Below are 25,851 nucleotides of genomic sequence, written 5' to 3'. Positions count from 1 at the left end.
GCCCTCGATACTCTTTCATATTAATTTTTATGCGAAGCGTTCGTCCAAAGTATGCGATTTTGCTCCCCGCGGCTGTAAATCGAGGATCAAATCAAAGACATCTCTGGCACGGGTCGAGGTCCTGACTCCCCGAGCTCTGTCTGCACGGATTCTCGCTTCTTACTCCAGGAGACTCCAGAGGGAGTGGGCGGGCGCTTGTGTGTGTGTGGGAGGGTATTGTGTTAAGCGTCTGGACGGGTTTGGTGGATTCGCAATCGTGAGAAGGAGGGGTCGCATTTTGTAAGTGTGTCTGTAAGAGAGCGAGAGGGATGTACGGTGTGCGCTTGTGGAGGGAGAGGAGAGCTGAGATTGATCGCAGCGAGAGTGACTGCATGGGAGGCGGATTGGTGAACCCAGCCGAGCGCTTTGTGGTGAGGCTAGCAGGGATCTGAGCATACTCCTGCTTCCTATTTTGGTCAGCTGCCCCCACCCCCCATCGCTGCCGTTTTCGCTGGTTGAGCGCTGCCTCCTTAACTGCGGAGTCACAAGGGAGAGGAGAGGCCCGACTTCCCGGTACTGCCGCATCTCCTCCGCAGCTGTGAGCCTCTCGTGGAGTACTTGAGCCCGCACTTCGACCTGGATGGATGGGTATGGGGAAAGCAGGATTTTATTACCACGGGGCTAAGCGCCTCTGCTACCCTCCTCCTCGCCTCGCACTTCTGCTGCTCGTTGCTGTCTCCTTCTGTTTTAGAAAAGGTAATTGTCTTTATCCTTTTCTTTGCTCATTTATTAAAGTCATCTAAAGTTTTGCGCCCGTCTTCTTTTCAATTTAGCGCACTGATATACGCGTTATAATCGCCAGGCTTCCATGCTCTTTGCAGATGCTTATCTGTGCCAGAGCGTCCCAGACTTGCGGATTGTGTGATCGTTATCGAAGAAGCCACAAATTGAGACGGTGCTGAGGAATCTGTCAATGTAGGTTGTGACGGAACATAAAGTGATAACGTGTCTTGGTATGTGGAAATTTTGCATATTCTCGGCTAGATTTAGGCGCACGACCATTTGTTTCTAAGCCGATTTGTTCGATCGTTATTTTTTTTTTCCTGTTGTACGCGGTTGTGTGTCATTCAGGGCTCGGATCAAGTTTCAGCCTCCTAAGAGCTGAAGCGCAAGTTTCGACAGCCTACGCTTCCACACAAACGCATCGAACCTTCATTAGCGTCTTCGAGCTGAAGAAAGATGACACCTCGCCCGCTTCTGTCCCGAATCGAAACCTGCGTGATAGTTAAGCATCCGGTCCGCTTTTACAAACATATTAATTTTCAGTTAAATCTGACTTTTGCAATTGAAATGACACCTCAAAGTGCGTGTAACATGTTGTACATTCCGAACGTGTGTTTTAGAGTGTCGGTCTGATTTATTATTGTAGCTAAGAGCTGAAAGAAGAAACAAACCCGAGACGGGACGACAGGCACACCTTCGCGGTACACTCGCGGTACTAAAAGTAAACGGGCAACACAAAAGAAGTAGTCGGAGGAAGCCCAAAACATATTAAGGGGAACACGCGAGGTCACTCCGCAGAGAGTTAAGCCGCAGTTCAACGGTTACTAGTAGCCAACATAACCACCGCAACACCGTATGTTCCCTTTTAAAAGTGTAATGGGCATCGCAAACCCAGAATATAAACGATTTAACTTTATGTGTCAGAGTCAAAGTGCAAATCGCTTTGATTGGATTAGTTATGGAACAAATCATCAGAATACTAATCTTCACAGGCATTTCTGCGCTCCCTTGATTTAGTTTTCCTTTTATATGGCGCCGGGCATAGCGCTTCATCTAAACACGCTTTAGATTATCCGAATTTAAAAAAGTGTTAAAACAAAGAAAGTCGCGCTTTTAACCCTGTAGTTTTTTAAAGAAACGAACTGGTTTAATTTTGACCTTTACAGTGTTGTGCTTGGTTTGATCCGTAAAATTGTAAGAAAAAAAAAGCGGGGATCTATAAAAATAATTACATTTCGCGAACAGAAATTTGCTGTTATTGACGAAGACAAGGGTAATATTGAGGGAGGCATTATGTTAACATGCCTTGTAGCGTTAATAGAAAAATGTCTAATTTCATATGTGTACAGAGACATTTAATATTGTTTATTGTTCTTTGACTGACAGGTACTAATAGCATGTCATTTACATTGGGTGCGGAGGGAGTGTTAAAGCTATAGCGAATCTGTTCTAAACTAAATAAAATCTGATTTTTATTAGTCGTGCAAGCGGCTATGGAAGAGTCCTGTAGGGCTTTATTTTATAAGCAATAACATTGCAGTTTTATTGTTCCCCTCAGGACAGTACATCTTCACAGCTCTCTAGTGCTCGTGAAGCGATGTATAACCCTTTAAAAGCTTTAGATAAATGACTTGGCATTCATGTTTTCATTTTGAAAATGTATTTTGAACTGGATATGCTATTTCATCTCTAACTACTTTTGATGCATTTTTGATATGCTTTGTGTGTGTGTCTAGATGGAGAGATAGAGAGGTATTTGTCTCTTACATGCGGTGAAATCATAAGTGTTGAGGTAATAAATGTGTATAGGGAAGGTGTGTTAAATTAACATTGTCAATTTTGCAGTGTTATCCGGCAGCACATGCCCACATACTCGGATATGTGATGCTGTGTTACAAATCAGTTGGAGTATTTTATTGACCGCTGAGGTCTACAAAGTTTCCTAATTTATAGTGCAAATCGGGTGTTAATGTATGTCAATATACCTATAATACTCATTATTGCAAATCGGTTGAAAAACAGCGTGGTTGACAGTCGGGTCGGGCTGAAACACAGCTGTGTATGGCATAGCCTCCTGTTTGTGTCCTGGCTGTATGTATGTGTGATGGTGTCCCTAAACTGTATGGGTAATTAGGTATTGATCCAAAGCAGTTCAACAATGGCTGACCCTTGGGATCCAACTGAAATGAAGCATTAAATGAAAAGCAGCGTAACGGAAAAGTGTGTTGTGTAAAATATTCAAACTTAATACAGAAAAGATAGCAAACAATGTGTAGTGGGAGCGATCGCGCAGCTTTCAGACACGGCAACAAGACTGGCGCTAAACTCGGGGATACCCCCTCAAAAAAGGTGCAGGCTGTTCGGTTGGGGAAAAGTAGGCTGGACGTCGTTAACAAACTTTAATAATAAACCACATCTTAGGTAAGACAATCGTTGCGTTTATTCTGCTGAATAAATAAACGTAAAGACGCTTCAACATAGTCTGCCGCGACAGAAAATCTCTTTATTAAGGCTGTTACTCAAATTGTTATTTTTAAAATTGATCATTTGAATTAACGCCGCAATTTAATTAAATAAACTTCATGAGACCTTATCCTAAGCTTTATTTAATTCAGAACAATTAAGTGGTTTTTAAACCGTGCAAAAAGCTATATAGATTTTGGTAATTATTACGGACTTTAGGGAGCCCCAGTAAGGCTGGCCGTTTAAAGTCATTCTCGCGTCTTGTTAGTCGTTAACGCTCCCCGTAAAGCTAACCTGTTTTGGCCATGGCTTGGCAGCTCAATGAAATTCTGTTTTTTTTGTATACATTTGCTGCCCTGTTTTCAACTTGGCTTCCTGACAGCTGCTCCACTTTGGGTGTTCTGGCCGCACGGAGCTCTCATTGCCGTTATAAATTAACGAAGAAGGAATGCCACTGGGTGTCCGCCGAACAGTCACGCCTTAATAATTAATTTTACATGGTCTCGGCCAGCTGGACATAATAAACTTTGATTGGTTTCACTTAGAAGAAAGGAGCGGTTCACTGAAGGGTGCCTAAAAGGAGAAGCCGAGGTTCACTTTAGACCCGAAGGTTGACAAATTGTCGAATATCGCGGCGGAGAGCAGCCTGCTTTTAAAATATGAGGCTCTTCTGAAGAATTTTCCTTAGGCGATGGTCCAGATTTTTTTTTTAATCACTTTTCTAGGGTAAAACAGCTATATTTTAGATTTAGAAGAGTTTTTTGTTTGATTAACTCAAATTCTGGACCATAAAATTAAAACCAGGGACCACTCCAGGATGGGGTGCCAGTCTAGTTCATTATTGCCAGTGTTCAGTTAACACTTTATGTGTTTATATGGCTCCTCTATTGAAGGAAAACATCCATATAAACACTTCAAAGTGTTATTTTAGCACTAGGGATTTTACTGGACGATTTCAGAGCAAACTTTCGGAATGTGGAAGGAAACCAGAGCACACAAAGAAGAAAGCGGGCAGACACGGGAGAACGAGCACACTCCACAGACGATGATCCGACTGGGATTTTAGGAACACAGGGAAGTGTTTTTAAAAGAGCTGGCGATTCAGACCAACAACACCTTTTCAATCAAAATTCTCGAAACTTGTACAGAACTCATTAACCTTGATCAGTGAGTCCATTTATAAAAATGCATTAACATCAGTGTGCAGTGTTTAATCGGAGGAGTTGTCACGCAGTCTGTACTGATTTTACTAAAAGGGGTAAATGAGGTTTTAACCACAACAGTGGTTTTTGTACCACAAAGCTCATTGCCTTACCAACTTAAAGGCAATTTACAATATAATTACTGACATTTGTAAAGTTATAGGGTCTGGGCCAGGGTTGGTTCATGCCTTGCAGTTTGCACCCATCATTGTGTCAGTGTGGGTTTTCACTGGGTAACGAGGTTTTCCTTCCTAACCTCAAAGTTATTGCGCTTTGGTTAATTAGCAGTGTTAATATGGATGGGTATGGGTGTTTACATGAGTGTACCCACTCTGTGTGATGGACTGGCATCTCACCCAGGGGTTGTTTCAGGAGGAAGGTGCTTTAGACAATGAATGGAGGTGTGGATTTCTCCATCCATCTATTTTCTACATCTGCTTTATTATGAGCAGGGTCTCAGGGGTGCTGGAGCCTGTACCAGCAAGCATTGGGGGCAAAGCTGGGACAATCCTGAAGGCAAACACACACACACACTAGGGCAGGGGTGGGCAATGTTGGTCCTGGAGAGCCACAGTATGTGCAGGTTTTTGTTCCAACCCAGTTCCTTAACGAGAACTCAATTATTGCTGATGAAGCACATATTGCTTAAGTGACATTTTGATGCTTCATTTTAGTGGTCTCGCTTGTTAAGGTTCTCCGACCTTAATTGCTTATTTCAATCTTAAACTGCTGCATTCAGTGTTTTAATTGCTCCTTATTAGCAATAAGATGTAAAAGACAAAGCAGCCAGCAGTTCTCCAGCTAGCTTTTTTCCAATTACAACTGTGTGTGTTCATCATGCACTGTTTGATTTAATAAAACACTTAATAGAAAAATTTGACAGACTGAAAATGATCTGTTTCAGGCTTCAAATCATTTGGATGATATCCCTGGAAAGGAAAAAAATCTACGATATAAGAGCCTTACATTGCACAGACTAACAAGCCATAAAATTAAAGAAGCTCTGAGATTGTCAATGATTGGTTTCTAATTAAGCAATTGGGTTGGAATGAAAACCTGTAGCCACTGCGGCTCACCAGGACCGACATTGCCTACCCCTGCACTAGGGTAAATGTAGCATTGCAACTCCACCTAACGTGGAGGTCTTTGGACTGTGAGTGGAAACAAGAGCACCTGGAGAAAACCCACTCAGACATGGGAAGAACATACAAACTCCATGCAACACTGGTCTCCTTACTGTGAGGCCAGCAGTGGTGCCACTGTGCCCCCCATTATACAAATACATTTCTAGTATTTTGCACTGAGTAACCATTTTTTAATATGTTGCAGAGAACTGTAACTGCCACTAATGCTCAATGAGTAGTTTATTAAGAAATCCACAAATCGTTAATTTTTAACATATAGTCAGTGTTTTATAAAGGGACAACACTGTTGCTAGAGAAGGAGCCAAATCCATGAGAGAAGCTACCTCCCAATTCTCACTCTCTAAAAAGAATTAGATTTTGAGTCCAGGCTGCTGAAATGAGGTCTTGTGCAGGGTTGTTAAAGATTTTTTCCTTCAATTATGGGCCACAAGCTGGCAGGAGAAATACTCCCAGTCCAGATCAAGAGGAGAAAGTTGAGGTTGATAGATAGATAAGTTTGTTCCCAGGTAGTTTGGGTATGTAGTCAAGATAAGTCTGGGAGACCCCTTTTGGCAGGTGTACAAAGCAAACCCCAGTGAGAAAATACTTACTGGCAGACCCAGGACATGCTACAGGGATTACATTTCTAGACTGAAATGGAAACACCAGAGGATTTCCCAGGAGGAACTAGGAAGAAATTGCTTAGGATTAGGTGGTCTGGCCAGTCCAGTTTACCATTCTGCCACTGTGAGCCTCACTGGGCTAAGCCTGGTGAAGGTCAAGCGTTTTTTCACAGAAGCAGCTCGGTTGTGCAATGGCACATTTATATTTTCATTTACATTTATTTGCTTGGCAGACAAAGTGACTTACAGAAGAGGTTAACATAATCTCTTCAGCATCACTGTGGGTTCTGTTTGGGGACAAGTGTTAAATTTTAGCACCAATGCTTTACAACTTGGGTGTCCCCGACTAGTCACCGAGTCTGTGGGGAATGCATATTCTCTCCTCGTCTGTGAGGCTTTTTCTCGGAGTTCTTTGCGTTTCCCTTTTCACGTTCCAAAGACTTTTACATTCAGTTGATTGGCCTTGCGAGTGTGTGAGTGCACCCTGTGATGGACTGGCATCCTGTCCAAGGTTCACTCCGGCCTACGCAACATTCAGCCGCATTAAGCAGATTTGAAAATGGATGGAACGACTTGCAGACGCTGCTCTGCCTCCAAGATCTTTTACTAAACTCTTACAGATTCAACGCAGTGTAGTTCAGCTACAGGAGCAACAACGTTCTCTGCGTGGACATGAATTGAGCATTCAATAGCAAAGACCGTGGGATGTAGAAGAAGATAAAAAAGAGTAAGGAAAACAAGCACAAGAAAAATAAGTAGAAAATCCTGTGGCAATGGGGTACAATTTCCAAAAATAGCAGCAAATCCACTGAAAAAGAGACATGAGTAAAAATAAATGCTTTAAGTAATTATGAATTAATTTTGTTTTCTTTTTTAAATTATTGGCCAATATCCAGCTCCGTGTAGAATTCATGCAGCCATGTAATGTCTTGACCACACAGCCACAGTGTAGGCAATTCATTATGGCCTTACATAATTCATTATAATGAAGGACAGTGTTCATGGCTGACATGCAATGGCTACTCAGTAGTACTCTTTTTAACCCTTTTAAAGGAATTTTGTTAGAAATCAAAAAGTAGCATATATGGGAGTGTGGCAGGGACATGGGGCTTATTGTAGCGTTTGCTGAAAAGAAAGCCAAATGGGTTTAACTAACCAATGTGTGATTATGTTAATGTAAGTTATGCTTATGAATTGAGACCTGCAGTTAGTTAAATACTGAAAATTGATTTCCAAAGGGATGTTTGTGGTGTGGGTTTTATTTATTTATTTTTTTCTGTAAAATGGAGAGGATGCAATGTTGAAAATGGTATTTAGTGATGGTTTGGTATTTCTTCCAAACATCTTAATTCATCATATAAATCAACCGCTGCATTATTTAATGATGCATATGCTGACTTGCTTTTTGTAAATAAGAAAGTAAACTTTTATTTACACAGTATAACACTACTCAAAATATTTATGAAAGAATCTCATATTAATTGTGTTGTATACTCCACATGTCAAATCATCCAGCTCTGTGCTCACAATATCAGAAACGCATGCATTTTTACTAAAATGTTGTTAAATAAAACAATTTTCATAAAATATTAAAAACGGAATACACTCAGGGATGTCTGAGAATTTAAATTGCAAACCCGCCTCCCCACCTCATTCATTGGTCAGGAGTACTGCCCTGTAACTGCTTATTCATTGGCTAACATTGCTATTCACGTAATGTCAACAAAACACATGCGAAACTAAACATTATAATTGGGGCAACCGGACCTCTCGTTTTTACAATACAATACAATACAGTTTATTTTTGTATAGCCCAAAATCACACAGGAAGTGCCGCAATGGGCTTTAACAGGCCCTGCCTCTTGACAGCCCCCCAGCCTTGACTCTCTAAGAAGACAAGGAAAAACTCCCCAAAAAAACCTGTGTTTTTACCAGAACAGTCGTGATTTCAGGCAATATGTCCTATTTGATTATTGATTTATATAACAAAATGTCCTGTGTTTACCAGGCTGGCCATTAAATAAAAGGAATTTTGTACCACAAATACAACTCCCAAGTGGGAAATCTTTGATTTAATTTTAAAAAGTACTCATAACGCCAAAGAGAAGCCCACTTGCCGTCTGACCACTTAATTCTTAAGTGGGGGTCCCGTTTTTAGGACTTTGAAAATCTGGTCACACTAATTGAAAACTAAAGGAAAATGAGTGAAAACTTTACCACAAAGAGTATCTGCCTCCTACTTGAGCATATTTGAGGTGCTTCAAGAAGCAGAAGGTCAATTTATGTGTGGAGTTTTACAGAATGCTTCTAAATAATCTTGAGGTTCACCAGTTGTGGATATTATGAACAGAAGAAAGGGGCAAAAGGTATAGATTTGGGGCTCCAGGGGAAACCCCATGTAATGTCCAAGGTGAAATAGTTTTTCTTATAAAGTTTTTGAATGGTTTTTTAAAAAGATTTAAAGCTCCTGAGGTTGTCGGGGCCAGGGTTCCAGATTGAACGATGACTTCCTTTCAAGTTGGTGTTTTTATAGAGGGCGTAAGTGTAAGGGGCGAAGTTACTGCCAGCAAAAGCTGCATTTTTAGTCTTCCGGGGAGTTCCCCTGTATTCCAAAGTTAATGGTGGCACACCTGAAACCTTCCTCGTATCTTGATGTACAGGCAGACACATGAGACACTCTCTACGCTTGTGTTCATGAAAATATGAATATAAATGCAACGGCTAGAGGTGGGTCTAAAGTTCAGCACTTGTTCACATCTGAGCACGTTCCCTTTTCGTTCACGAGAGGTGGTTTATTTTACAATATTTTAATAAAAATACATGTGGTTGGGAAGTTGTGAGCATGCGACTACTGTAGATGACTTGATATGCTAATTAGGCAACATGATTAGTATGAGATTTTTTCATGTATGTTTTTTCTATTGTTTGCTGTTGCACAGTGTTAGTTGCCATTGACGCCTATTATAATTTTGTTATCTGTGTTCTTCATGAAAACATGAGATTAAAAATTTTTCTTGGCCATCACTGCAAAATGTGTGGGTTAAGTAACATATTAAAATTTTTTTTTTTTTTTAATGTCTTTTTGAAACGGATAATCTTTTACAGGTATCAGGAGGAAACTCCAAAGCTTGGGGCATAGATTGCAAATGCACAGTCGCCCTTTAATTTTAGCCTAGCTCTAAAACGAGTCTAAAAGCCCTCCATTACTGGATCTAAGAGATCTCCTAATATTATACAGTGCCAACAATTCACAATTGTGTCCAGGGGCTTCATTAGTTAGTGCTTAGTATGTACACATGAGGTTAAAATCAATGTGGTACCTCACTGGCAACCAGTAGAGTGATGCAAGATCTGGGGTATTGTGATATCTGTGCTTAGGCATGCAGTAGTAAGAAGACAGGCAGCCACAGTTGAAGATGAGTGACCGCTCCTTAGCTTGAAGCAAGTAAAAATGGCATTACAAAAGTCCAGACACAGTGACACAAAATTATGAGTCATTTTGGGAAGGTCTACAGGACGGTAGTGAGACCAGCTATGTTATATGGACTGGAGACGGTGGCACTGACCAGGAAAGCAGGAGACACAGCTTGAGGTGGCAGTGTTAAAGATGTTAAGATTTGCACTGGGTGTGACGAGATGAACAGGATTAGAAATGAGGACAATAGAGGGTCAGCTCAGGTTGGACGGTTTGGAGACAAAGTCCGAAAGGCGAGATTGCGTTGGTTTGGACATGTGCAGAGGAGAGATGCTGGGTATATTGGGAGAAGAATGCTAAAGATAGATCTGCCAGGAAAGAGGAAAAGAGGAAGGCCTAAGAGAAGGTTTATGGATGTGGTGAGAGAAGACATGAAGGAGATGGGTGTGACAGAGAAAGATGTAGAGCAGGGGTCCCCAACCCCCGGTCCGCGGCCCACTACCGGTCCGCAGCCGTCTGACAGCCGGGCCGCGAGAAAACTGCCGGCAACGGCGACTCACTCAGACTTTTCAGAACGCTTGGCGGGCGGGGCTTTGCAGCGGTGCAGAGAGAGGAGAGAGACCGAGGTGAGAGAGTATTACAACAAAGTATTTTTATGGTCCCGACAGTTTCCCCATATGACATGAGTCTATAGAAATCACGTTACTACGAAGTACATTCAACAAATGCTTTCATTACAACGAAGTGACCTTGAAATGCTTGAACGAATCATCCACAGAGCAGTTAGATCTGTGGTCGCAGCTCAGTTGTGCACATTTGCACAACGATCCCCAAACAGAAACATTGTAAAAAAAATCTCTTTCTTCGAACTTTCCTCGTACTGTTTTTTTTTTTTTTGCTGTTTTTGTTGTCTGTGGTTTTCATTGATTCCTTTTGCTTATTGCTTGTCAACATTTGAAAAACATCCATCGGAATTTAACTCATTGTCACCCTCCTATAGAAACGGCAGACACGAAAAAAAGATAGCAGTGTTAATGTTTGTGATGTGCAAATGTAAAGCATATGTCTTTGTTATATGCAAAAAAAGAAGAAAAATCTCAGATTGCAAATGTATGCGAACTGCTTAATAACTTTAATAATAATAGAAATGTTATGTAAATTGTAAAACTGCCCCCACCCGACCAACCCAACCCCCCCCCCCAACCCCCCCCCCCCCCCCGACCGGTCCGTGGAAAAATTTGCATCTAATAAAGTGGTCCTTGCTGTCAAAAAGGTTGGGGACCACTGATGTAGAGGACTGGAAGATATGGAAGAAGATGATTAACTGTGGCAACCCCTAACAGGAGCAGCCGAAAAAAAGAATTTTCTGTGTCCTGAAGTTACAGAACTGTCTTGTATGGAATAACCCCAAAAGTACCAGCAAGATTTATTATTGACTGTCACTTGGGTGCATGTAGGAATGCGCTGTGTGTTGCACTGGCCTCCCATCCGGTGATAATTCCAGACTTTGGCCAGTGTTTCTAGGACAGACTGCAGCTCCTTACATCTCTTTAATGGAATTAAGGGGAACCTGGAAATGTACAAATGTCCCCTGTGATAAACCGGGGTCTCATTTATAGTTAGTTGCCAGTGCTGCCAAGAAATGTTTCACTTCCTAATGACTGAAAATGGATAGATGCGAAAAAAAAGCACTGCGTTTTAATTCTTGTAAATATTTTTATATGTTAACATATTTATTAATTTACTGATTTATCACAAGACAGTTTGCTATTATAGAAAATTATCCAACTACGCAATGATCAGATGTCTAATGCCTATAAAGCTGTCATTCTACTGTGCTGAGCTGCATTTCACTTATTATTTAATGAAAAACACAATTGCAGATGAATATCCATCTGGTGATCTTCAAATAAGCAGAGGCTGCTACATCAAAGCACAGAGACACAAAAATCAAAGCTTGGAAAATCAAAAGTGCAATAAATCATTTAGCTTAAATATGCTTCTGTGTTATCACCTACATTCATTATATGATATTAATATACTTGCCTCTGGTAGTTTAACATTCATTATTAAAATAATCATAGCTTTAGTGTGCAGAGTTATATTAATTATATAGTATTTGATCAATGCATATGTTTTGAAGTAGCAGCTTAATATGGGCAGCATTGTGTCCCAGTGGATAGTGTTGATGGCCCATAGAAGGCACCCCAAGTGGAAATTAAAATCAAAATGCTGTGTTCATTCCACGCTTCCTTCTGTCAACACCAGTTTCCTTTCAGGGGGAAAAGAAATGCTGTCAGGATAAATGGTGACAGTTAGTGTAGCTTGTCGGTCCCATCCAGGGTTGATTTCTGCTTTGCACTGTCTGTAGCTGGGTTTAGCAAATGGGTGAGTGGTCCAGCTCAATATTAGACGAAATGCTATGGCTGCTTTACTTGGTTGGGGTCACAATGGAGCTGAAACTAAATGTGTATGTTCTGTGGGAGTGTGTGTGCGTTCATTGTGATAAGAGTGTTTCTGGGTGTGTCGGGCGTCTACAAAGGCATCAAAAGCAGGCATAAGGTAAATAAAAATGGTCCCTTTATGACCAAAGTAAGTATTAACCAAAAGGAAACTCTGCTGTCTCCCTGGGTTTCACATGTCTTGTGCACCCTGTCTATCTGTCTGGAGTGGTCCAGTTCACTGTGCTGCCACAACAAATACCTTTGTTCCTCTTTCTGTCTCTGTCTTTCTGTGTTTGTTTCACACTTCTCCCCTCTCCCTAGTGTCCGGTTAATGTCTGAACTACTCTCCTCCTGACTTTGTACTCGGAGGACCTCTTGCTATGTAACAGATTTAAAATTTCATCCTGGAACACTTCTGAACACTCCAACATGTTAAGTTATGTAATTTGCAACAAAGACAACGGGTTAGAACTCCCTCTAGTGGCTTCTTGTGTGAATGAACACCAGTGCTTTTCAATGCCATTAAAGGCTCCTTCTTGTAAGGTCAGGCATACATTGTCTGATTTTTGTAATGTTTTCTTCCTTTTTAGTCATTGTGATATCTATCTATCTATCTATCTATCTATCTATCTATCTATCTATCTATCTATCTATCTATCTATCTATCTATCTATCTATCTATCTATCTATCTATAATTGAGTTTCTGTGAAGACCGAATTCCCCTGGCAACAAATAAAGTTCTGTCTATCTACTTGCACTCCATGATAGAATCAACAATCATATAGATAGATATGTTACACTTCATATGTCCTCAAAGTGAAAGTAAAATGTTACATAAGCTCCTAAAAATAACAACAAATAACATCCCCCCCAGAAACACATAAAAACTTTTGGTTAGAAATGTGCTGAAACTGTACAAGCCCATTCGGTCTGATTGCCAAGCCATGACATGAGTGCTCAGACTATACATGTACAAAGTGAGATCCATAAAATCCTAGAATTGTTAAAAACAGAAACAAGTTTATTATACAACTTATTTGAATTCAGTTTTAGTCCCCTTCAAAATACTCTTCTTGTGATGCACTATACTTGTCCCACTGCTTCCTCCATTCCTGGGAATATTTCTTGTACTCCTTTTTTTGTTATCATGTCCTGCTGCGATAGTTTTCCAGATTTCTTTCATGATAACACATCATCTTGTCTTCAGTGTCTTCAGGCATGTTTTTGAATTGAAAACAGGACTCTTCATCAATGACTGAAGTGGGAGATGGGTCTTCAATTCACAGGCATGACCCAGTGTGACGGGGGTTCACCTCTGTATAATTAATTCATTTTCCAGACATATTCATTTAACAATAGTTTAGCAAAAATGCATGTGTTTTGTATGTTGTGAGCATACAACTGGATGACTTGACGCATGGATTATTAAACACGAGTATGGTGAGGACATTTTACAGACATTTAATATCGCTTGCTGTTTTCCAGCATTGGTCAGATTCATGAAAATATGAGGTTCAAACATTTTCTTAGCCACAACTACAAACTATAATGGGTAAAAAAAAAACATTAACAATATCAATTTTGGGTGGAGTATTCCTGTAGAGCAACATTTCATTCATATTTTTAGAACATTTGTCAAATGTTATCAAGAACAGGCCATTCAACCCGACAAAGTTTGCTAGTCCTACCTACCTCATTTCTCCAAAATAACATCAAGTTGAGATTTGAAAGTCCTAAAGGTCCTACTTCCTACCACACTGCTCTGCCATTTATTCCTTATTGCTTCTCTGCATGAAGAAAAACTTCACAATTATAAAAATTATTCATTATCTGGGATCCAACTGTATTTTCCAAATTCCTGGAAGTGTAAGATTGGACAAAGTTGAGTGTAGATGCACAAGCATAGATAGAATCAAACTAGAAATCCAGAGTTTTTTTTTTTTGTTTTTTTAAATAGGCTCAAGGACCTATTTGAAAATCTTTAGTTGCTGGTTAGTAAATGGAACCCAAGGGGCAAATGTTGATTTTCCATTGTTTGTTCTTGTAAGCAGCAAGCTGAAAACAGCAACTGTGATCTGGCCAATTTATTATTATTTTTTTTAATTAATGAATGAATTAATGTATTTTTGGTTGGGTGCCCCACAGTCAGGGCCGGATTTATATGAAAAGAGGCCCTAGGCTATTCCACTTATGAGGCCCTTTCACCTTCCATTTTTAAGTTTGTAAATTACATGAGAGATAATAAAATACGTAATACGCGTTGATCTTAACCAATACATTTTTATGTTTGTTTATTAGTCATATGCGTAGAATTTCTCCTTATTTTCGGTTCAGTGTTTTAGTGTTCACTGTTTTTAGAATAGTGTAATTTTGATTTTGCTAACAATTTGAATGTAGGCCCCTCTTGATCTTGAGGCCCTAGGCTGAAGCCTAGTTAGCCTATAGGAAAATCCGGCCCTGCCCACAGTGAGAGTACCTCAGATCAGCACCTCCAGAACCATCGGTACCACTGAATCTACCATATTAGATTTTTTGGAGATCTCTAATGATAAAGCGTTACCAAGACATGGCAGGGTTGTTGTGTGTGTGAACCTGGAATTCAGAACTCTCTGGATTCATCAGTACTGCTTAACTGGCATAATTCTAATAATAATAATTGTTTGCATTTATATAGTGCTTTTTCTCACTACTCAAAGCGCTTAACAATTGCAGGTTAAGGGCCTTGCTCAAGGGCCCAACAGAGCAGAGTCCCTTTTGGCATTTTATGGGATTCGAACCGACAACCTTCTGATTGCCAGTGCAGATCCCTAGCCTCAGAGCCACCACTCCACCTCTAGCATGATGTCTCCCAATACTCGATCACTTGTGCTTTAAAAAGCGATTTGGAATGTCCACTAGGAAAGCCAGGAGAATGCAAGAAGAAGCTGGTTGGAACTAGTTAAGGGTTGTATGGTTCAATGATTTTAGGAAAAAAAAAAGAACTTCAGGCTAGTTACCTAAAAGTCAGCATGGCACCTTTTACGAAATAAAAAAAAGCAGAAAAAAAAAAAAAAATCCAGAGGTCTTCACCTCCCCCACCTTACATGTCAACCACCACTTTTGGTGGGATGAAGGAGAGCAGTGCAAACAGAAATGTGATTTGAGCGCCACACACACACACAGAGCTGCCTGCCCACACTGCCCATATTTACATAGGCTCACAAGTTTACAGGTTTTTCTGAAGGGGCCTTCTCTCTGCTGCCTCTGGGAGTGAAATTTCAAGATGTGGAATTTGGCCAGGGCTACAGGGGTCAAGAGCTCTGCTTGATTTCAAGGGGCGGACACTTAAAACTGCCAGCACAGAGTAAGACTTGTCACAGCTGTCCCCTCTGAGCCAAGTAATGGCACACTTCCCTAAATATTCTGTCGTACTTCTGTTTCCATTCCTGAGGGACACTGAGGACCCAAAGGGACAATTTAGGTGAATGGCAGACAGATTAGAACAAGAAATCCCACTGTTTGCCTGATCATAATTTAAAAAGGACACACATGCTAATGTCCGTTTATCTCACAGCTCTATAGAGAAAATATTCCTTTATATAAACCTGAAGACTTCTTTAAAAATCTGACAAAGAGAACGACTAAATTAATTTAGCTGGTGAATGATGGTAGGATTACGGCTGTCATGTGGTAAGTAGACACTTCCTCTCCTCAGGAATTCATTAGTCATCTTTCTGCAAAGCTGGTTGCTTTACTCATCCATAGATCCTTCCATTACTGGCTCAGTTTAATCCGGTAGAGGGTCATGGGGGCCACAGCTGCATCAGAAATAACGTGGGGACCATCCTGCCCATTGCAGAGCTCCCATACTGGCTACGGTGATTTCAGGGCTTGTGTGCAGGCGGTGAATACAAAGCAGTTTAGTTAATTATTTATTAGACCTGTGGAAGTCATGGAAGTTTCTGGGTAGCTCACATGGATAATGCTGCACCTGTGGGTGGGTTACAGATTGGTGGTGATGCAGTTGTGTAGTGGTTGGCACTGCCATCTCACAGCTCCTAAAGGGTGTTCTCCTTATTTGAAGTTTTATCATTATCAACCCGTTTTTTTCATTCTAGTGTGTGTTTTTTTTTTTTTATGACAACACATTTTGGTGTAAGACTTTCTGTAATAGAGCGGCATGGCGGCGCAGTGGTAGCGCTGCTGCCTCGCAGTTAGGAGGCCTGGGTTCGCTTCACGGGTCCTCCCTGCATGGAGTTTGCATGTTCTCCCCGTGTCTGCGTGGGTTTCCTCCGGGTGCTCCGGTTTCCTCCCACAGTCCAAAGATATGCAGGTTAGGTGCATTGGTGATTCTAAATTGTCCCTAGTGTGTGCTTGGTGTGTGGGTGTGTTTGTGTGTGTCCTGGGGTGGGCTGGCGCCCTACCTGGGCATTTGTTCCTGCCTTGCGCCCTGTGTTAGGATATAGCGGACTTTCTGTAATATAAATGAAACTTTGCTGCAGTAAAGAGAACTGATACTGCATGATGGATTTAATAAAATGTAATACTGGATGCCAATCATGGAGTCCTGGGTTCAGTTCCTACCTTAGTCACAGTTCATATGGAGTTTCCATTTTACTTTCTTGTATAGGGAAAGTATTGTAATCGTCCAAAGATTAGATGTCGAGATTTTTTATGAATCTCAATGTTTTAGACCTCCCTGAGTCCGAAAACACCATTTTTGGAATTGTCTGTGTGTCTGTCTGTGTATGTGTGTGAATGTAAGCACGATAACTTGAGTACGCTTTCACTTAGATCAACCAAATTTTGCATACAAGTATTAGGTACAAAACATTGATTTCTGTCAACTCTTGGGCTATTTCTGCTAACCGCAATTGGTACATTACCTTTTATTCATGCAGCTGATTCATGCAGTCCGATTTATTCAACTTTACTTTTATAATAATTGTTCAGTATGTTATTCATTTGATTTGATTTGTTGTTGATGGTTCTTTATTGTACATAATATAAAAATATAATCATTGTCTTACGGTTTACTCCTCAAATATCCACCCGCATATCTGAGTATACGAGAAAGTCGAGGGGAGACCACTCCCAATTTTTTCTTAGGTTTCCAAATTGGTCCTCCCATAGTCCCAAAATGTTATTTAATGATTAAATTTGAACAGTACGAGTGTGGGTGCGAGTGTGCAAGTTTGTCACATTACCGTACTTTATATTGCTGAAGTAGTTTCTGCCTCCCCACAACCCCAACACAATATTAAATCGGCTCAGTTAAGCGATGACTGGTCATGGATTTCTATTCATTACTACAATAACAGAAACAACAATTTATTTCTTCTATTAAGCCAAAATCACATAAGGAATGCCTCAACGGGCTTTAACAGACCCTTTTTTTTGACAGCCCCCCCAAGCCTTGACTCCCTAAGAAGACTAGAAAAAACTCCTTGGAAAAAAAAAAACCTTGTAGGGAAAAAAATGAAAGAAATTTTGGGAAAGGCAATTCAGAGAGAGACCTCCTTCCAGTTAGTTTGTTCAGTGGGTGTTAACAAATGAGTTAAATACAACACATAAAACAGAACACAAGTAAATCCGCTTCACAGAGCCAGATGGCCAATCTGTCATGGCTACCTCAGAAATACAACATGACAGTACAAAATGCCGAGTGCTCCTCACCAAATGCAGGCACAGAGCAGCACAAAAACTCTCAAATGTAAAATGCAAGAATAGTTTATGCTATTCACTAAATAGAAAGCAAATAGATCAAAAGTAGAGTAGAAACTAATTGTCCTAAATGAAAAACACCAATATCTGCTCATTAATTAACTGTAGAACCACAGATTCCAGAAGAGGAGTCAGACAAGCCAGACACAGTCAGAGTCCTGGAGACCTTGGCCATCAAACTGCTTCCCCCTACTGGTCATTCTACAGCTGAGTCGGCACTGGGATGGCCAATCAGATGAAGGCACCCTCCTATTCAACGACTCCAGTGCTCCTTTATCTGAGATGACTTTTCCATAGGCAGACAAACAACACGACTGTACAGCAGTGGCACAGAGTGCCACGTGAAGATACCAAGAAGAGAAACAGAATAGAGGAGGGTTAGTAATAGTTTATAAATATTGTATTACTTATGTTGTACTACTAATGCTTACTAGATGTGGTCCTGTCTAAGTCGGGTTGTAATCTAAGTAAAGCACTGTAGACCTCATGTTTTTTATTTGATTATGGCAGTTGTCAATTTCATCTGATATCATAATACCCACCTTTTCCTAAACTGACACAGCTTCCTTTTTTCACCACTTCTGCTTTGCACCACTCGTCAGACAGACCTCTTTTACCGTTGAAGTGTTTTGATCAGAAAATGTGGCAGTGGTCGCTACTGCCTTGGCCTGGTTTAGCGACTTTAGCCTAGTTGTATTAGAGCTTTCTTTTCCCGACATGCATGTCAATTTATCATTATTTTCACCCATCCGTTGACCAACACACAAAGTCATCAGTCATTCGTGATACAGCTTGTTCACATTGCCCAAGTGCATAGAAGAAAGTAGCTACTATGCTGCTGTTGCCAGCATATAACGTTGGACAATAGAATAGTCCGCTAAGAACAATTATGTTTTTAGACCCTTATTTGGTAATTTTATTATCAATTTTGATTTTTTCCCTCCTTTTACATGTTTTGCCTATTTGTAAAATTTTCTTCCAAAGTCTGGCAACCAGATGGGCATAAAGATACATGCACACGCACACACACACATAGACACGTCTCCTTTTATTAAGGTTGATATATGTTCTCACACTATGTTCAAATTGGTTCTCTGTATGATTATACATGAATGAAGTAACACAATAAATGAAACAACACAAAGGCACATCCCTTTGTGCTGCTGGCGCACGGTAGATTTTCAGCACATGCTGCGCACGGAATTCAGCGATGCATGTGTCGCCTTATATCCAAAGTCAGTGTGATAAAAGTGACATCAGAGACAGAGGCTTCCCCCTGCCCCCTTAATGTACATCAATTCACTTAACGACCAAATTGACTAACGACACTCTAGTTGGAACCATGTGGCGTCATTAAGAGAGGCACAACTGTGTGAGCATATATATAATTGTATAATCGTCGTGTCTTGCATAATGACAGCATATGGTTCTGACCAGAGTGTATATAAGGAGATAGATAGATAGATTTTATTTGTCTCTATCTATCTATCTATCTATCTATCTATCTATCTATCTATCTATCTATCTATCTCTGTTTGTCTGTAATAAAGGACAAGGAATGTCCCATTTAATGTTCAATTTGACAAAAAGAAGAAACGGAAAAATACAGCACAAATGCTAGACACAGCTCTTTAGGTGCAAAATTAGCTGTTGTCCAGAGGAAGGTGGTCCCAAAGTAAATACTGATTTCTGGTCAGTAAGTTCTTTAAATCAGGGGTGTCTAACTCCAGTCCTGGAGGGCCGCAGTGGCTGCAGGTTTTCATTCTAACTATCTTCTTAATTAGTGACTAATTTTTGCTGCTAATTACTTCTTTTAATTAACTTGACTCAGGCCCTTTAGTTTTTTTCCTTAATTACCAGCCAAACAATAATGAGACAAAACAAGCCGCCACATCACCCAATATCTGAAAATAAAGAAAGGTGATGGTCTCAGTAAGATTAATATCTCAAAACACTTTGACGATGTTCTTATAAAAAACAGAAAATCAACAGTTTTGGAAATGTCTGCTGTTGCAGAACGAGAGCAGCAACAAGCTGTGGAATTAAATAACGGGTTTAATTAATAGCAAGCAAGCATCGGCATCTCATTAAAGAAACTTGTTGAAGTTTGAAGCCCCAGTTTAAGATGGTCATCTGTTGGCTCGTTTCACATCTCATTTCTGTTTGGCTGTCATTTAATCAATTCAGAGAACTGAATCCTTCTAACATGGCTGTTAAAATAAAAGGGGAAAAAAGTGAATTAGCAGTGAAAACTGGTAACTGATTAGGAAAAGGGTTAGAATGAAAACCTGCAGCCACTGCGGCCCTCCAGGCCTGGAGTTTGACACCTGTGCTTTAAATAATGATTCAGACAGGAGGGGCGGGGCTACATTCAATTTCCCAAAGTGATGTCAAAGCTCTTCCTGTTCTTTTATCCTAGGACAGGAAGTGAAATTTGTTTGTGCTGATGTCACTTTAACAATCTTCCCCCTTTTGTTACTTTTGGCACAGACCCTTAAGACACTACCTACACTTGCATGTGTGACATAGATAAAAAAAAGTCTGAATTTGCGTAAGCTGCTCTAATTCAGAGTGTTCATAAAAAAATATAATGATTCACTTCAGGAGCTGGAAGTACATAATAATCTAAAAATAGTTGCATCAGATATTTGAAATGTTAAAATATGTGCTTCAGTTTAAAAGTTGAAAGTCTAAATATTCTCAATTGTAATAGAAATCTTTCATTTTTTCTCCCTCTGTGAAAGGTCCATAGAGGGCTAGATTCCTAGTAAAGGATCAAAAATAACATCATATTTGTAATCACTGATCTTTATTGTCTAAAAAGATGCACCACCGGATAAGAATAAAATATCAAAAATATCATGTTAGTATTCAGCAACCTTGAATCCACATAGAACGTCACTCCACATTTTCATTTTTTGTTAGTTTTGTGAGAAGAAGTAACTTTTACCCCTCTTATCCCATTTAGGGGTGAACCCTAAATGGGGATAAGAGGGGAAATGCACAACTTCAAGTTATTTTTGCTGAAGACACCTATTGGTTTATGTTTTATCATAAGGGTGTAGTTTTTCTGGGCAATATATGGTCCAAACATGGCATACAAAATAGGGTTTTTAGTTGCAGAGACCAAAAATAGGGGGTAAAACCCAAAACACTCAAAGCCTTGCATAACTAGACATCATGATGAGTCGAATGGCATATTATATGTGGTGGTGACTGTGAAGTGTCTTTTATTTTGTTTGCTTTAAAACATAGCAGCCTGGGGACGTGAGGTGTTAAAAGTAACACTGAGTTACCCTTTCCTGTTCCTGGGAGATCTTGGTGAAGTGGAGGATTTACAATTGGATTCCATTTTGTGATTCATTGCTGCCACCATATGGTTATTGGTGGCAGTGCAGGCACTTTTACACAATGGCACAACCTCGGCTGCCGACCTTATTAATATTTAACAACATTTAAGTGCAAGTGGCCAAATTCATCACCCAGACCAGCAGCACAGCGCCTTTTTTATTCTGAGTATTTTTTTTAATTCATTCATTCTTTAAACTGGATGAGGACAAAAGAAAACCACGTTTTTAAACTCCAAACTTTAGAATGATAACATCATGCCTCACATCCATCAGATGAAAGTATGCTTAGACCTGATGTTCCTTTTTAAGCCTTTCCCTTTTAGATAAAGAAATAATGGGGAAGATGTGGCTGACATGATGAGTCACATAAGTAGAGAGTGTTAAAGGAAAGAAAAAAAAGAAAAAGATTGGTTGACATCTGTTCCAGTAAAAAAAAAAAAAAAAAAACAGATGTTATTGATTCCAAAGCATATTTAATTTGCGACTCTGCTTGGGCATTATGATATAACTGCATTAGAAGTCCATAACTGAATGAAAATGCTGCCGAGATTAGTGCGAAAGGTATTGAAGTGCACTTTATTGGCATTAAAAGCATCTTTGTTCCGACGCTGCTTCTGGTAAAACTGTATTGGCTACGCAGCTTCTGACTGCATCTTGCTTTCCACCTACATTAAATGCTCTTAAAATCTTTTTAATGTACCACTGGCACTTTTCAAGAAGGGAAAGATGGGTCTGGATATATGTTCCTGTGTCTTGCATGACATCCCTAAAATACTGCATTTATAATGTGCCAGGGTGGGTGGGAGCCTATCCCAGCAGCATCAGGGGTAATACAGCAGCCCATCCATCACAGGTCATACTTGTGCGTGCGCACACACACACACATACACACACACACACATATTCAATCACAATTTGCAATTTTAGAGTTGTCAGTTAACCTAACCTGAACATCTTTGGAATGACTAGTAGAGAATAAGAAGGAAACGTCACACATGAAAATGGGGACAACATGCAGTCCCCACAGTCACACGCACTTTGATGGGCTAGTTTAGAGTCCCAAATTATATTTACCTTGCATGTCTTGTGGATTTGGGAGGAACTTTTTGCCAGGTAAAATGCCCACAAAGACATGTGGAGAACATTAAAGTCAAGTGGGCTTTATTGTCAGACCATCTATGCACATACCTTGGTACATTATATACTGTGGTAGGAAATTTTGTTTCCCACAGCCACAGTGGAATATTTAGGCAATATGGATGACAATATAACATACAGACCCTTAAGGTGGGGCGGGTATTGTTAATTTACATAAGGGAATGTAGAGCAAAGGACAACATCTGTACAAATTGCCATCATATAGGCAAATAGCAATCACTGATTATAGGAGGCGTACTTGGGACAAGGAATGCAATGGAATGCAGAACAGAAGAGTGATCAGATAAGAGTCTATGATAAGGGTGCACGTGCAGGAACAGGGGTAAAATTATACTCAGGAGCATGACTGCCTCTGGGATGAAGCTGCTGGTCAGCCTGGCAGTGTTGGTCCACCTTCCAATACCATCTGCCAGATGAAAGCAGAAAAAAGGAGATTGTGGGAAGGGTGATAGGGATCTCCCATGGTGCTGGAGTCCTTATAGATTTGGCACTTTGTGAACATGTTCTCAATGGAAGGGAAAGGAGTCTCAATGATGATCACCACAGTGTGCACTGACCATTGAATGAACTTGCGACCAAATGCATTACAGTTCCCTTACCCAACAGAAGAGCAATGGGTTAGGATGCTTTCACTGGTGCTCCTGTAAAATGTGGTGGAAGGCTTGACAACTTCAGCTGGCGTATAGAGTGGTGCTTTCTTGGTTAAGGAAGAGTTATTGATAGATCCCATTGGGTCTTCCACCAAGTGCACACAAAGAATTTGGTGCTTTTTCCCTCTCTCTACTACAGAACTTTGATGTAAAGTGAAATGTGGGTTTGGGAGGTTTGCTGAAGTCTACAATCATATCTTCAGTTTTATCAGCATTGAGAGACAGGTTGTTGCACCTAAAACAGTCTACCAGCTGCTCCACTTCCATTTTGTACTTTGTCTCATCATCATTGCTAAAGATACCACCAGGATGTTAGTAGACTTGATGATGCTGTTGGAGTTGTACATCACGGTACAGTCATGAGTTACCAAGGTGAACAGAAGTAGGCCAAGTACGCATCCATGGGGGGCATTTCGATGCTGCAGATTTTGTTGCCAATGCAGAATGTCTGTTGTTTATCTACCAGAAAGTCCAAACTTAATTTACAAAGACACATTGACCCTAAGCAGGGTGAAAAGACAATGCAGGAGTGGCTTAGGAACATTGATGGGAATGTCCTTGAGTGGGCCAGCCAGAGACTAAACTTGAACCCAATAAAAAATCTCTAGAAACACCTGAAAATAGCAGCTCACCAATGGTCTTCATACAACCTGACAGAACTTGGGAGGCTCTGCAGAGACAAATACCAGAAAATCCCCAAATAAATGTGTGTAAAGCTTGTCATGCCAGGACCATGAAGACTCCAGGTTGGAATCACTGGCAAAGGTGCTTCAATGAAGTATGAAATAAAGGGTCTGAATACTTCTGATAATGTGATATTCCAGTTTTTTAAAATAAATTTGCAAAAAATTCTAAAATCCTGTTTTTGCTTTGTTATTGTGGGGTATTGATTGTTGCTTGATATTGGGAGAAATTAATGCAAATGATTAGCACAAGGCTACAATGTAACAAAATGTGCAAAAAGTAAAGGGGTATGAATACTTTCAGAATCCAATTTCCTAACAAAAGCATTTGATCAGATATGTGATATTATTTAATTTGATTTTCCAAAAGCTTTTGGTATCATATTACATAAGAGATCGATGAGGCTTCATCTGGAGTACTGTGTGCAGTTGTGGTTTCCAGGCTATAAAAAAGACAGCAGCACTGGAAAAAGTCCAAAGAAGTGCGACTAGGCTGATTTCAGGACTAAAGGGGATGAGTTATGAAGAAAGATTAAAAGAGCTGAGCCTTTACAATTTAAGCAAAAGAAGATTAAGAGGTGACACGACTGAAGTGTTTAAAATTATGAAGGGAATTAGTACAGTGGATCGAGACGGTGACTTTAAAAATGAGTTTATCAGGAAACTGGGGACACAGTTGGAAACTTGCTCAGGGTAAATTTCACACAAATGTTAGCAAGTTTTTCTTTGCACAGAGAACCATAGACACTTGGAATAAGCTACTAAGTAGTGTAGTACACAGTAGGCCTTTAGAGACTTTCAAAAGTTGACTTGATGTCATTTTAGAAGAATTACGTAGTATATGGATAAGACTGGTGAGCTTTGATGGGCTGAATGGTCTGTTCTTGTCTACATTGTTCTAATTAGAGACCGAACATAGAGAAGTGGCAGTTCAAGGTGCTCTGTGTATAGAAAGCAAACAGTTATGGTGCAGCTACGGTTATGGTACGTATGAGCTATGTGGAATGACCAAAGGAAATTAATCTGTTGAATTTGGAGTTTAGAAGTGACGTGATTGAAGTGATTAAAATTATGAATGAAATGAGTACAAAGAATGTTGGGTGTTTTTCTTCATTATGAACACTGGCTGAACTGTTGTTGAGGGTAAATTCCATACAAACATTAGGAGGTTTTTCTTCACAACGTAAATAATGGAGTAAGTAACATAGTAGACACTTTGGGGACTTTCTGATTTGTGCTTGATGATATATTTCTGAATTTACTTCAATGTGCTTGGCAAGCTTTGTTAGACTAAATGGCTTATTTTAATTGAACTGTACTTATATTATTTAATGTAACATGACATTTATTTGTGATTTGACATCTTTAAAATTTGTCCTAATCTCTTAATGTTCCTCCACAGGTGGGTGCCAGGTACAGGCCACACAATGCCGAATCCAGAAGTGCACAACGGACTTTGTCTCTCTGACGTCCCATCTTAACACAGCTCTGGATGTTTTTGACACAGAGTTTTGCAAAGCACTGCGCTCCTATTCTGGTTGCACACACCGAACTGCCAAGGCCTGTCGTGGAAACCTGGTGTTTCACTCGGCTGTTCTAGGCATCAGTGATCTCATGAGCCAGCGCAACTGCTCCAAGGATGGGCCTACTTCTTCTACCCAGACAGAAGTCATCCACGAGCCCTGCAGTTATCACAGTCGCCATCAAGGGATGGGTAAAGACATTCGAACTGGGAACCAGGACCAACCCACCTACCTCTTCTGTGGCCTGTTTGGGGACCCACACCTTAGGACTTTCAAGGACCATTTTCAGACATGTAAGGTGGAGGGAGCTTGGCCCCTGATTGACAACAACTACTTGTCCGTTCAAGTCACGAATGTACCGGTGGTGCCAGGTTCAAGTGCTACTGCAACAAACAAGGTATGAAGTGATCTATTCTGATGCAGCCAGGAGGATGGACATCCTCGCTATCATTTTAACTGTTTAAGCAAGAAATTTTACTTTTGTAGAATGGTTTGCTCCTAGGTATTTTTCTGGCTTATTATGATTTGAAAATTCTACCACAGCCCTGAACTAGATTAGGAGACTTTGATAATGGATGAATGCTTCATACAAACAGAGGTGTCTGGTTGTGTTTTTGAATGGGACAAAATTAGGGATTGTCTCACGTCATCCGGGAAAGAAGGGAATCTCTCCAATGTGTATGTGTTATACTTTATAGTAAAGAAGAAAGCAACAGTAGGTTTTAGAAATTGACAGCTTAATTTATTAAT

The 25,851-nt window shown here is 40.3% G+C and overlaps 1 protein-coding gene across 1 annotated transcript in view; it reads left to right on the top strand.

Moving 5' to 3' along the window:
- Positions 1–133: 133 nt before the first annotated feature.
- The window catches only part of rgmb (repulsive guidance molecule BMP co-receptor b), a 43,515-nt gene continuing 17,797 nt past the window's right edge, over positions 134–25,851 (top strand). The window contains exons 1-2 of the mRNA XM_028805742.2: positions 134–735; positions 24,981–25,498. Of these exons, the coding sequence (XP_028661575.1) occupies positions 624–735; positions 24,981–25,498 (630 nt within the window). The 5' untranslated portion in view covers positions 134–623. The remainder of the gene's footprint in view (positions 736–24,980; positions 25,499–25,851) is intronic.

This window comes from Erpetoichthys calabaricus, chromosome 7, assembly GCF_900747795.2.
Source record: "Erpetoichthys calabaricus chromosome 7, fErpCal1.3, whole genome shotgun sequence".
Lineage (NCBI taxonomy): Eukaryota > Metazoa > Chordata > Cladistia > Polypteriformes > Polypteridae > Erpetoichthys > Erpetoichthys calabaricus.
The sequence above is the reverse complement of the archived record's forward strand: the minus strand, read 5'-3'. Positions and strand labels throughout refer to the sequence as shown.